General features: G+C 48.1%; 1 protein-coding gene across 5 annotated transcripts in view; it reads right to left on the reverse strand.

The window, feature by feature from the left end:
* The window catches only part of GDPD5 (glycerophosphodiester phosphodiesterase domain containing 5), a 104,424-nt gene that overhangs the window by 54,046 nt on the left and 36,578 nt on the right, over positions 1-13,800 (reverse strand). For 4 of the 5 annotated variants that reach the window (XM_053971496.1, XM_053971494.1, XM_053971495.1 and 1 more), the window contains exon 2: positions 6,369-6,543. The exons of the other annotated variant lie outside the window; for it this stretch is intronic. In XM_053971496.1, the coding sequence (XP_053827471.1) occupies positions 6,369-6,485 (117 nt within the window). In that variant the 5' untranslated portion in view covers positions 6,486-6,543. The remainder of the gene's footprint in view (positions 1-6,368; positions 6,544-13,800) is intronic. 5 annotated transcript variants of the gene reach the window in all.

Below are 13,800 nucleotides of genomic sequence, written 5' to 3' on the forward strand. Positions count from 1 at the left end.
AACAACCAACTGGCAGATGACTGAAATGTCTTGTGACCAATGCCAGGAAAGCCACACCTCACTTATTTCAAGTTGTTCCCTGCCCTGCTGACCATTATTTCAGAGAGGGGCATTTGGCAAGGGCCTGGAAGAACAGGACAGGGGAGAATGGCTTTAAACTGCCAGAGGGCAGGGATGGATGGGATATTGGGAAGGAATTGTTCCCTGGGAGGGTGGGCAGGCCCTGGCACAGGGTGCCCAGAGAAGCTGTGGCTGCCCCTGGATCCCTGAAATGCCCAAGGCCAGGCTGGATGGGGCTTGGAGGAACATGGGCTAGTGGAAGGTGGAATTAAGTGGTCTTTAAGGTCCTTCCCAACCCAACTCATTCTATGATCTACTCCCAGACTGGTTCCTTCCCCATCTTCCACCTTTTCCTCTGCACACCTTTCTCAGGGATCATCACCACAAACTAATCCTGCTCTCTGTTCCTTCCATTTCATTCAATTACTCCCACTGGGGCCAGGTTTTCTTCTTACCTAGTTAATTTTCGTGGTCATTTTGGAGCCGCAAGCATCCTTGAGGCACTTCCACAAAGTCTACTTTTATGAGAGACAGAAAAAAATACCTTCAACTTGGATAGGAAAAAAAGAAAGGATGGTAAAAAGCCTTTTCCATTGGCCCCTGCACTCTCCCAGTGCATCCAGCCACCCAGTGAGGACAGCCTGCAAAGTTGCTCTCCAGCATTTTCTTCTCTGTCACAGCCCAACTGTCCTTGGATCTATTCCAGGACACCCGGGAATTCATGAGAGAGGCTGGAAAAACAGAGTTGGTGAAGTAGGAGACTGGCAAATTCAACCCCAAATGTAAAGTAAATCACTGGAGTCCAACTCAAGGGCAGCAAGGTCACATTCACTTCCCTCTGGGTGAGGAAAATCAAGCCTCATCTGGAAAAGGGCCACGATTTTTCACTGTTCTTCTAAGATCAGAGAGAGAACTTCTGACATTGAGACTCCCACAAGTCAAACTTCCATGATGTCTGTGCCAGTTCACTTTTCTCATTTTCTCTCCCAAAAAATTCACACTCATGGCTCCACACAAAGGGAAAGACTAAATGTCTGAGTAAAGACAGACACAATTAATTAACCTGGGATTAAGAGGATCACAGGTTCCCATTGCCTCTTTGGAAAAGGGAGTTATCTAATTCGATTGTAAAAGTCCAACTAAAACAACAACTACACAGCTGAGAGGAAGAACATTTGTTTAGGAAAACAAGCAGAAAAAACACCTCAATTTTTTCCCCTTCTTGGAGGGAATTCAGAAAATATTGTACCTTGATGCTGTATAAACAATCTCCAGCAGTAGCTGTAAGATTGTTTCGCTCACAAGCCCAAAATCTGGCACCATAGCAGCTGCTGTGCAGAAAATTAACTGTATCCCAGTCAAAACCAGTACAGGGGACTCACAGGGAGAGCCTGGAAAGGCTCTCCCATATGGGTTAAACCAGGAGTTGATTGAGCATATTCAAACCAGTCAAGATTTTGTGAGAGTGGCTGCACCTTAGAGTGGAGGAGCATTGCTGTACCCAGGTGTCCAGGGGGAAGAAATCCCTGTAAAAACACATGGCTGGCTCTAAGGGCCCCAAAAATCCCTCCAAAAATCCCCCTTCTCTTCCCCCTTTCCCCAGCTGCAGCTGAGTTCAGTGCTGGCTGTTCAGAGCCCAAAGCCACGTTTTGCAGATGCTCTGCAGGAAAAAAAAACCTTTTGACACCTCTAAAGCTGTACAAATCCCAGGGCACGTTAATCACCCAGTCTGAGCCCATAATCCCAGCCCAGGCCCCACAGTCAATGGGTTTTGCAGACTCTCCCCCCACAGGCATTCTGCCCATATCAGGACTACACCAGAAATTCAGCATCAGTCAAGCATCCTCACCCTGACAACGTTTAGGGTGCACCACAAGATTAGGCTCTAACCCTGTGGCTTTCCTGGGGTTTCCAGGACTTGGGATTTCCCATCCTTCAGAGCAGCTTTGCTGGAATAGGGAACCTTTTTGACACAGGCTGGTTCATCCCAACTTTTCCAGGAGGGTGTGGAAATGAAAGAGAAGCAAGCTCCTGGCAGGTTAATCCCAGTTCCTGAGGCTGGAACACCTCTCTGCTCCTTGCCAGTCCTCCACAGGATCCTGCCTTGTCTAAGACAGGTAGCAAAATATGCTATTCCCAGTTAAAACCAGTAACACTCTGCCAAGTCTGCTCTGAAGGCACCACACAAAGCAAATGCAATTCCTGCCTGGCTCTGCTGTCACATGGATCTCAAACAGCTCTCCTGGACAATCATCCACCTCACAGCCTCCCTGTAAAGTGAAGGGCTCCAAAGGTGAATTTTACAAGATGTTTAAGTGATGTGTAAAACCCTAAACACAGCCTGGTTTTGCTTTAATTTCCAAGCATCATGGGGGAAAAAAAATAGAATCACAGAATCAGAAGAGTTTGGGTTGAAAAGGACCTTTAAAGATCATCTAGCCCAGACCCCTGTAATGAGGGGGACACCCTCAGGAACAATCAGGAAAAAACCACGTTGATATTTAATGGAATGACTGGATTTCTCTGCATTTAGCCCATCAAGCCAACATGATTGGACACATCCATTCATGGGGACTCAGCTCTGAATCACTGGTCACATCCAATGCTTCAGTGCCCAGCCTCAAATCAAACAACCTTGAAAGAGCCTCTTTCCCCCAAAAGCTCCTGTGCCTTCAGGCCTGCGGTCTGAAACCCTCACAAATTGAAAAACACACGGAAAAGGGCAAATGAACCCATCCTCTAATAGCAGATTTCAGCAAAGCAAGCAATTTCTGTGACCAGTGACCTCTGGCCGTTTGGGAATCAGCCCAAAGCCTGTGGCTTAGATCATCTGTTCAGGTCATTTCACAGCTCTGGCCAAGCGGGAATTACAAGAGCATTTCACCAGAGAGTGAATTAATACACCCAGCCCAGACACAGCACTGCAATTCATTATGCTGATGGACCACAGCTCCTCGTTTATCTCTGCACAAAAGGACCCCAAAAAGCCATCAGAATCCTCAGCTGGAGGTCATGTGATGCATTTAACCAAATGGACTATCTGGAATCACACACATTTCACTTGAAGGGCATAAATCCTGACAGGGACTGCCCAATTCACAGGAAGGGGTTGATAAATCTTTTCTAGATCTGCAGCTACACGAGCAGCAGCAGATAAAGGCAGGGGAGAGGCTTTATTGGGTATTTCCCCTCACACATCCTCACAGTTCAGACAACTTGCAATTAAGAAGAGGATTAGGAGATTTGGGATGGAAAGAAAGACCATGTTTGAGAGCTCAGCCCAGCCAGTCAATAAAAGTGGCTTCTTCTTTTTACTGGCTAGATTAAACAATTATCATTGCTTTTTCCTTTGGGAGGAAATTTTTGCCCCCTTTCCCACCCAGGATGATTTCCAGGGTGGGATACTTGCTGTGTACAAACAACAGGGGTTTGGAAGCAATTAAAAAAAAATTGCTTCCATGCACATACTTCATAATATCCTTGGTTGAATATGTGATGAACAAGCTGTGGTTAGATCAGAAATTCCTTTCTCACACCAGCTACAGAGATTATAATCATCTGAATCTCAGCAAGACCATTTCTCCTCCTTCACATGTCTTTCATTTAAAAAAAACATTAAAAAAAAAGTGAAAGGGGATCTTGCCATTAAAGCTGAGGGCCCACAATAGAAAAAAGGAATTTTGCAAATGTTCAAAATTTTAAAAGGCGATCAGAGTACATTGGTTGTGTGCCTTCAGCACCTCTCTTCATTCTCAAAGGTCAGAGAAAAGCAAAGGATAATGACAATTCCAGCAAGCTGCCTCTCAGCCCTAGAACTCAGGTGTCCAATTAAAATTCTTGTTTTCATGTAATTTTTAAACGTGGAATAGGAAGCTTGGTGTACATACATTTGAAGGAAAAAGAGAGGAATCATTAAAATTCTGGCTGTTGAGGTGCAGAACAATTCAGACAACAAACATTCACAGGCATCAGCTGAAGATGTCATGGAGGCAAGGCTGGGCCGTGACCCAAATTTGGATGAAAGCCTCTTATTCTGGGGAGTTTGATGTTTTAACAAGAAAGCAAATAACACAGCCTGCAGCTCATTTTAGGCTTTCTTCTCCTTCTCCTGCTGCTGTCTCCATCTCTCTTTTACCAAAATGGAAGTTGAGGCCTCACAAAGACTGGACATATTTTTAAGCCCGGATCAGCTACCTTTAAACACAATGGATTCCTTTCCAGCACTAGCAAAGACCAGTGGAAATTCCAAGCAGACTTGGAAAGCTGCCACTGATATTTTCTGGTAACGCAAGCAGAGGCAGATTTAGCTGAAAAATTCACGGCAACTTTTCTGTAAATTTTTAGCTAAGAACTGCAGCGTTCTGCTGGCTTGAAGTGGTCACCCAGACCAAGCTGAAAGCAGAGGGAAAACGGCACCGACACTCCTACTCCGCAAAAGGAAATTTGTTTTGGGCTGCACAAACTCAAGGCGTGACTTTCCAAGTCACAGGGGAGCTCCCGGCCAAGCTGCACCACCAACAATGGCTGCAATTCACAACCAGGAGCCTTTCTGGCACGGGATCTGCCACACAGCCCTGTTTGCTCCTTCACAGCTGCTTTTCCGAGAGAAAAAGCACTCCAGAGCCAAGAAGATCCCTGGCTATAGGCTTAAAAACAGAACAGAGGAGCCAAGGGATAGGAGAGCAAAATTAAGCATTCAAAAGGCAGCCAAAGGGTCCCCTGGGAACACTTACAGATGAAACGAGATTTAAAGAAGGAAAAAAAAAAAACCCAAATTTAACTTGTAAGCACACTTTTAAAAAACAATCCCAGGCAACATGGGAGTACAGGAGAACAGTAAAACAATATCCTTACCCAGATGATGTAACAGGGTGGTTTTGACAGCAGTATTTTCACACTTCTCCTATCAACACATCACAAGACCTCATGTCACAGCCCAGAACAAGAGGGGAGGTTGCCTGGATTCCCTCTGCCAGAGCTCTTGCAATCTATATTTATCCAGGGGAGGGAAGAGTCACCTCCAACAGCTTTCCCATTCACCTCCAGCTTGCTCTCACCTTCTGTTGCCTTTCATCAAACCCCAGAAGGGTTTGGGTTGGAAGGGACCTTAAAGATAATCCAGTGCCACCCCTGCCATGGGCAGGGGCACCTTCCACCATCCCAGGCTGCTCCAAGCCCCATCCAGCCTGGCCTTGGGCACTTCAGGGATCCAGGGGCAGCCACAGCTGCTCTGGGCACCCTTTTCCCCTACCTACAAGCCCACTGTCACACGCAAGAACAGAATGATAAAGGTTGGAAAAGACCTCCAAGATCACCAAGTCCCTTGTGGGACCAAATACCACCATGTCCACTGAAACCACACCACGAAGGCAGAGATGCTGCAGAAACACAGGACCTACATATCCAGCCAAGGGTGCTGCAAGCACCAGCAGGACACAGAGCTAGGAGTAAAAAACCACAAGGAAAGTATTCCCCTTTAAAGAGATTTGGGCACATTCAATCCCCTAGAGACCCATGACCAACCCCACTGTGCCCATCTCTACATCAGCCATATGGGGAGGACCTCCTGCCATGGTCAACTGTCAGAGTCCAGCACATCCCTCTGGCTGCCCTGGCTGGCTCGAGACCCTGGCAGGGAGCTCAGAGACCCTGGCACAAAGTCAAAAACACCTGTGGCTTCCATTTTAGCCTGTGGAAAAAGCTGCCAATTCTGTGTGAGGAGTTACAAGCCACAAGGGTTTGAGCAGTGTGGTAGCTGAGTTAACACAGGGTGAAAAAGTAGAATTTTGGGGCTTTTAGAATGGGGTTCAGGAGTACAAGAGGGAGGGATTTGGGCGTGTCCTGACCTTCTCCTTCTCCTCCATGTCTTGGTGTGATGGTGACACTTTTCTATTGGTTTAAGGTACAGACACACTGTCCAACATCAATGACAGACATTGGCACGTTACTGTAAACATAGCACATGTAGTTTTTGGTATAAAAGGTAAACACTGCCCTAGAGGGCAGACAGAATGCCATGGCCAACCTGCTGGACAGAGCTCAGCAGGTCAGAGAAAGAATGTTCTAGAGAAGGGAAAATAAACAACCTTGAGAAGCCGACCCTGCGCATTCAGGCTCCTCCTTTGGCTGCGCGGGCTGGGAGAACGAGGACTTCCACAATCCTGGGGTCATTCCCCAGAGTCAACAACTCCCATCAAACATCCAAGCCAATAAATAAGGGAAAAACCCAAACAACATTTCAACCACAAGAAGCCACAAGCCAGCCATGAGAGGGACGAGGTGGCAGCCAGCTGCTGTCACCTGCTCACCTTGGTGGTGTCATCATGTGACCGCTGGTACCGTTTCCAGCGGCAGCCGTAGATCCCGGTCAGACAGGACAGACATAGCTGGGGCTCGTAGTACTGCAGGGGTTGGTGTTTAACCATGCTCCTTCCAGCCCCTCCAGAGCCAGCTACCACAAATCCATCAGCTCCTGGGAACGCCCTGAGGCAAAGCAGAGAAAACAACAACAGCAACAACAACAAAAAAAAAGGAAGTTAAAATCCCGAGTGGTATTTCAATACATTAACAAGCAATTTAATAATTAAGCATGTCCTCTGGCTACTGAGAGGAGGGATGAGAATCAGATCTGTTCCCAGCCCTGCCAACATCTCCCACTCGTTACTCAGCAAGACCAAGAAGTTTAATTAGTTTGCAAGTTTTGTTTCCTCCTGCAGCTTCTCCCACGCCACCAAAAGCAAGGAGCTACAGGTAGGGAAAGCCACGTGAGGACAAAAGCAGGAGGATGATGATCTGCAGCCCAGGTTATTGGGTTCTTACACATGACTGAAGTGTAAAGAGATAGAGCTGCTGCAAGAACCACCTGGAAATGGATTCAGAGACCACCACAAAGCTGAAGCTGAGCCGAGCTAAAGCAGTTTAATGTCAGCATCCCATGGAGCCTGCAAAACAGTCCCAGACGAGGAATAAACACTTCCGTGCCTCCTGCAGAAGGGGCATCACAGAATCAGGGACTATCCTGAGCTGGAAGGGATCCAGCAAGGACCAAACTTCTGGCCCTGCACAGGACAACCCCAAGAATATGGGATACAGTGTGTGCATACAGAAAATATATTATATAGGCATTACCCTCTCCCTTTATAAACCTCTCAAGCGCTCACGGGGATGCAGAGCTGGATGCTGGATGCTTGATCCCCCACCACAGGTTTCCCACAGCTTCCTGCAGCACAGGTGTGCACCCACAGCCCCACACACTGCTGCTGTGTGCACCACAGTGAAGTCTGACAGCAGCTGAGCTTGCACAGTGCTTGCCCACCTTTCCTGAGAGTGCAGGGCTGTAAATCCCACCCTCTCCAGGGGAAACGCTTTGCTTCCTTACATGTGGGACTCCCAGGGCTCAGGTCTTGGGCAAAGCTGTGACAGCTGAGCAGCAACATCCTCACTGGCACCAGCAAAGCGTGGCTGGGCTTAGGGAAGTAAACCGGCCGCCTAAAAGCTTTTCCTTGACACATCCCATGGGAGGAAGCCTCCAAAAGCAGGGCTGAGCGTATTTTTCACCCCAGCTGATGCGCCAGGGGATGCTGCAGGCAGTGCAGACACCGTGCTGGAGTCTGGAAATGTCAGCAGGGACACAGACAGCTCACCCCTCCCAGCCCCTGTGTGTCTGTGTCCGTTCACGCTCCGTGCTGACAGCCCAGGACAGCCTTGCCCTGACACTTTAATCAGGACTCGGCATCCCAGAGGTTGCTGTGGCTCCAGACCCAGCAGCCTGTCACCACGCTGTCCCCACAGCCCTGTGCCATCCTCTCCCCCAGACACAGAGGCAGCTTTGTGCTCGCAGCAGAGCTCCCCGCACTGCTCGGGCTGCTGACACGAGGTGGGCAGGACCCACACATCCATGTGTGGCCAGCCCAGCTCCCCAACGTGGCTCTGCTCGTCCCCTGTGGGGGTGACAAGCAGGACAGAGGCACGGGGGACAGCTGTTTGGTGCTCACGTCCCCCCCTCCATGCTGCTGTGCCACCTTCTGTGCCCTCGTGTCGAGGTCACCTCCCTGCCCGCGTTTCACCTCTCCTCTTGCCATTTATAAAGCTCAGCATTAGTCACTGCTCATGGTGCCTCCCCCATCTTCAGCTTCAGGAGCATCCCCAGGAAACGAGCCTCCCCCTCTGCCTTCCCACCACGGGCACAAAACCTGTCACAGTGGGACAGAGACACGGAGGAGGTGCAAAGCTGGATGTTATTTAAAGGCCTTGGGCTAAACCGCCCTCTCTGCCCTGAAGATTCCAAGCGTGGCGCGATGTACAAGATGCTGAGGGCTCTGTGCAAGATGTAAAAATCATCCACAGCCCATTAACAACTCCCCAGCCAAACCCCTTATTCCCACCCTGAAAACCGAGAAGGCTGCAGTTGTTCCAAGTAATCCTGTACTAATTCTTCTCCAAAGGACAGCATCTCTCCTGGTTTCCACCTCTTCCTGCTTTAGTCATGCAAGGCAGGAGGGCAGCTCCATCCACAAAAGCTTTCACTGGCTATTTCATTTCACCACTTGCAGGAATTGTGTCGATTTGATAGGAGAGAAATCCTTCCCTGTGAGGGAGGCCAGGCCCTGGCACAGGTTGCCCAGAGGAGCTGTGGCTGTCCCTGGATCCCTGGCATTGCCCAAGGGGAAAGACAGATGAAAAGGCTCTGTAAGACACCAAAGTGAAGCTCCCACCCTGGTTCTTCTCACTGCAAAGGCAGGCACTGTGGGAGCCCAGAATTCCAGGCTGCTCTCCACAAAAACTCAGGAAAAGCACAAGGACAAAAAAAAAAAAAATCTAAGACAAGTTTTAAAAAATCCACTCCTAAATACAGTATAATTGCATGAAGCACAACCAACAAGCCTAAAATCGCTCCCTCTTCTCCATGAGCATCACAACCAGACCCACAAAAGCCCAAAACAGGTGGGAAAGGACAAAACCCAGCACCCACCCTGCCCTCCACACACACAGGGACACCTGAGCAGTAACAGGAGCTCCGGGGAGAGAAACCACACTGATAGCATCTGCCCAGAGAGAGCCTGGCTTGGCCAAGAGCATGGGCTCAATACTTACTGCTCCTGCTTCCAGAAACGGAGTCAGGGGAGCAGCAGAAAGTCTGCAGCACCCCCCAGTCACTGTTCCCATGACATCTCCAGCTGTCGAGGTGCAGAAAGCAGCCTATGAATGATTCAGCCCACTGCTGGTTAGCATTACATACAGAAATGAAAACAGGAAGCAAGACAACAGGCATTAATTATTCAAATCCAGCAACGTGCACCAGGAGGGAGGGGACAGGGAAAGAAATAAAACAGAAAACACAAACCCACTCATGCTCTCAACCTTGACTTTCAAGATGCATCACCTGCCAATGGCTATGAGCTGCTCAGAGCTGAAAAACCAGCTCACTTGTCCAAAAAGGGGGAGCAGGGTAGATTCCATCTAGAAATACAATGGGAGCATTTTCCAGAGGCTCCAGGATGCCTAATTAGCACACACTGCACTTCTGGGATACTGAAGTGGAGGTATTGGTTACACATTATTCCTTTCCAAACAGCTTTGGAGGAAAAAAAAAAAAAAAAAAAAAAAAAGAAGGGAGAATTGGAGTTGCAAATTTAAAAGTGAAGCTCTCTGTGGAGATCTGGCCTAAAATTTTTTGATTTTTGTCTCTCTGAGTTAACTGCTCCATCCCTGTAGTCTCAGGGCAATATTCAGAAACCTGGACTGGAGAGGGAAGGCAGCAATCAAGACCAATCACTAAAGCATCTCAGTGCCCTCATTTTAGTGAGGAGAAGAGCAACAGCACAAGTCCTGAAGTGCTCTGAGTAAACAGTGGGGATGAAGCTCCACAGGAGCAGGTATAACAACCTTTCCCAAGGCTTGCTGCACTCCAAGCCCTCTCCTTTGATCCCCCTTCAAGGAGACTGAGGGGAGACCTCACCGCCAGGTACAAGTTCCCCATGGGGGAAGAGGAGGGGCAGGCACTGATCTCTGCTCTCTGGGACAGTGACAGGACCCAGGGAAGGGCTGGAGCTGTGCCAGGGCAGGTTTGGGTTGGAGATCAGGGAAAGGTTCTTCTCCCAGAGGTGCTGGCACTGCCCAGGCTCCCCAGGGAATGAGCACAGCCCTGAGGCTGCCAGAGCTCCAGGAGCTCCCAGGGAGGAATTGTTGGGCTGTCTGTGCAGGGCCAGGGATGGGAATTGATGATCTCTGTGGGTCCCTTCCAGCTCAGGATATTCTGTGGTTTTTAAAAGCCAAGCAGCTTTACTGCCCTTCCGGCCACACCACGGACTGCTCAGGTTTGGATCAGCACATCCAAAAGAAAACCCAAAACACGGCCAGGGAGGCTTCGATGGAGGCTTACAAATAATGAAATCATGGAATCATTAAGGCTGGAGAAGCCCTCTAAGATCATGGAGCCCAGCCATCAACCCAGCACTGCCAGGTCCACGCCAGCCCACGGAATCCTGAAGTCTCAGGAGACGTCGGAGCAGAAACAAGCATTTGGAAAGAGGCAGACACATTTTTCTCCAACAACCCCACCACCCATGCAGATGTGGTCTCCTACAGGATCTCCACCTGCCAAGGCACGGCTGGGAAGACCCATCCAGTGGAAAACCTCAGCCTTCCACAAGGTTCCAGAGAGGCAAAACTGCGGGGAAGAAGCACGTGCTCCCCCCATACCTGGAAATGCAGTGGGACACTCAAAACCAAAGCAAGCCCTGAGCACACAGGCTCCCATCTCCCAAAATTCAGGCCCCAAGGAAACTGACCCCACTTACAATACAAACAAACATAATAAACAGCATTTGAAGTTAATTTTTTAATGTTAACTCATTTTTAAAAAGAGCTTTGGCAGATTCTACTGATTTCCATATTAAAAGAAGTGGGTTTCCTCTTGTTGGTGACTCCTGGGATCACTGTTTATCAAGGATCTCTGTAAATTCAACATCTCTATCTCTTCTAAAACTTGCATCAATCTAATTATGCTTAAAACCTTGTTAAGCAAATAATTTCCTATGCCAATTAGGTGAGAACATGCCTGATAATCAATTAGCCCTATTGATATGCTTGTAAGGCTGCTTGTCAGTTGTTTCCTTAATTATACTGGAAAATCTCGATTTTCCTTGAATACTTTCTAAAAAATTAAGCTATTCCAGAGCAAACTCTACAGTTCTGTGCACAACAAAAAAGGAAAAATAGAAGAGAAATCTCTATGGCCCAGCCAGGGCTGAAATCATTATCTAAATTCTTGGGATTTGCATGCACTCTCCATTGGTTTTCATACACTTTTTTTTTATTAATACACTGAACTCATGCAAGCCAAAGTAATGCAATTTCATTTTCCCCGACGTGGAAAATGGAAATGGAAGAGGGTCAATATCCCCATCTGTTTAATAACAAGCTATTACTGAGGGCTGTTTGCTCTGGCCACTCCCACGGGAGGAAATCGAGATGCGCACACACACACTGAGCACCATTTTCCACATTTTGCTGGCACAAACCCAAAGCATCTCAGCTTGCAAGAGCCAAGATTTCATTTCAAGGCAGGAATGGGACACCCCAAAGCCAGGAAACAGCCTCAGGTGATTCATTTTGGGGGTGGAGGATGCCCAGGCAACGACCCAGCAGGGTTATTCTTCCCCACACATTTTTATTCCCCACTCTGGATATCAGGTTGGGTCAGAGGTCTCCCACCCACTTTTTCCAGGCTGAAAACATTCATTTTTACACTGATAATACTGCACAAACAAAAGCAGTAGATATATCAAAACTCCAGTCAGCATCTATTTTTTTTTTTTTCCCCTGGCAAACAGACAAAAAAGATGAACTGCAGGAAAGTTTCCTCTGCCATGTGCACATGGATATATGGAATATTTTGGATGAGAGCTGAGGCAGGAAAGCACAACAACCTTATCCTTAAAGCTGAGTGCTGCTGCCTCAATGACAGAAAATAAGAGTGGGGGGAAGAACAAATTAAAAAACTGAAAAAGAAAGGTCTACAGGCCATGTGCTGGTCTGGCAGAGCACTCAGAAGGGGAACATCCCAGTCTCCCTGAGATCCCAAAAATCCATGGCTACATGCCAAGCCAGGGAGAGCCTGCAGAGCCACTTGGATTCCCCAGAGTGGCACATCAGACATCCCCAAACAGACACATCCCAAATAGGATCTGGCTGACGTGGAGCCCCTGTGGGTCTGACCTGTTGTTTATTGTTCTTAAATGTTTCCTACAAAAAGAAAAAAAAAAAAAAAAAAAAAAATTTACAGCTTTGAAACTAGGGCAGCGTGTAGTTTGGGGGGTTGTACACTTCCAGTTAATGAAAATTCAGACTTCAAAAGATAAATACTTCAAAGGGATTACAAAAGAAAAACTTAGACTTTAATCTCCCTAAATAAATAAGCACAGGACGGACTAACGCCCTCTGCAACAGAACTTCTTAATGTTTTCCACGGAGTGAGGCAGGAATGGGTGCCTGGAACTCTCAAAGGGTGGAAGAAGAGGAACAGGGCACCGGAAAAACCTGTATAAACTTCTGGCAGAGCAATAATTAAACACAATCTCTGCTTTCTGCACCAACCCTGCAGGTCAAGGTGTTGGCAGAGCTCTGAAAACACAAAATCTGCTGCAGATCCAGAAATATCAGGTGAGTCCACAAGCAGCACTCCAAGCAGCAAAGCACAGGTGGGACACGAGGAAAAACATGGGACACCCCTCTGCCAAAGAATTTCTGACAACCTGAGTATAAAAAGAGCTTCACCTTCTGGGGGCTGGTGGAGAGATGGGCAACAACTCGTGAATTTCTCATCTCTTTAATTCTAATAAGGCTCTTGGCTTTTAGAAGCAGCAAAGAGAAACGTGAAGCAGCCCAAAGCGCTTGAAATCACATTTTTTGGGAAAGCCAAACCTTTCCACCTCTGCAAGTCTATGTCAGGTGGAGTCCCCTTGGGACAGCATTCCAGAAACACTGAGAGCAGCACAAGAAGTTCAAGAGCTAAAAATCTAAAATAGCAGCTAAGGTGAGGTGAGACACCACCAGGAGCCTGACAGCGCCGTGGATCTTGGCAGGAGACAGGGCAGTGCAGGGAATCTGAGCCACAAACCCAAAGGGACAGGCAGGAAAGCACCAAACTGGGAGAAGAGGGATGGCCAGGGAGTGTCCTGAGGAAGAGACCCCATGTTCAGCCTCTGCTGTCTGAAGAGCCTCTGACAGAGAATGTCCTGTGATGTTGGTGTGGTCTGGGTGATGACACCACATCAGCAGGACTCAACAGGGACAACCCAGGTGAGAAAAGGAAAGGAAAAGGGAAGAATGAGAAGAAAACCCAGAAAAGCACAGCTGGATGCTAAGCAAAACCCATGCACCAACAAGGAATGAAAAAGTGTTTAAAGAATTAAAAAGGTTACAGGACATTTTTCCTCTCCACAGACTCCAGGAGCTTTGCCACCCTCACCAAGCTGCAAACCACAAGTCTGCACCAAGCCTTACCCATTACCAGCAGGTTTTTGCTGAGAAATTAAGTGGAAACAGAGCTGGGTTTGAACATGCACACCCTGACAAGCAGCTTCCTCTTCAGACAAGCATTCCTCCCTCTCCTGGTTTTGCCTCTCCAAACACAGCCCTGAAGAGTTGCCCACGGATGGTGCCAGCAGCTGGAGCAGGGGCCTGTCCCACACATTCCCTGCTGAAAACCTGGCTCCTGCCAGCAGGGAAAGAAAACTG

Source organism: Vidua macroura, chromosome 2, assembly GCF_024509145.1.
Source record: "Vidua macroura isolate BioBank_ID:100142 chromosome 2, ASM2450914v1, whole genome shotgun sequence".
Taxonomy (NCBI): Eukaryota; Metazoa; Chordata; class Aves; order Passeriformes; family Viduidae; genus Vidua; species Vidua macroura.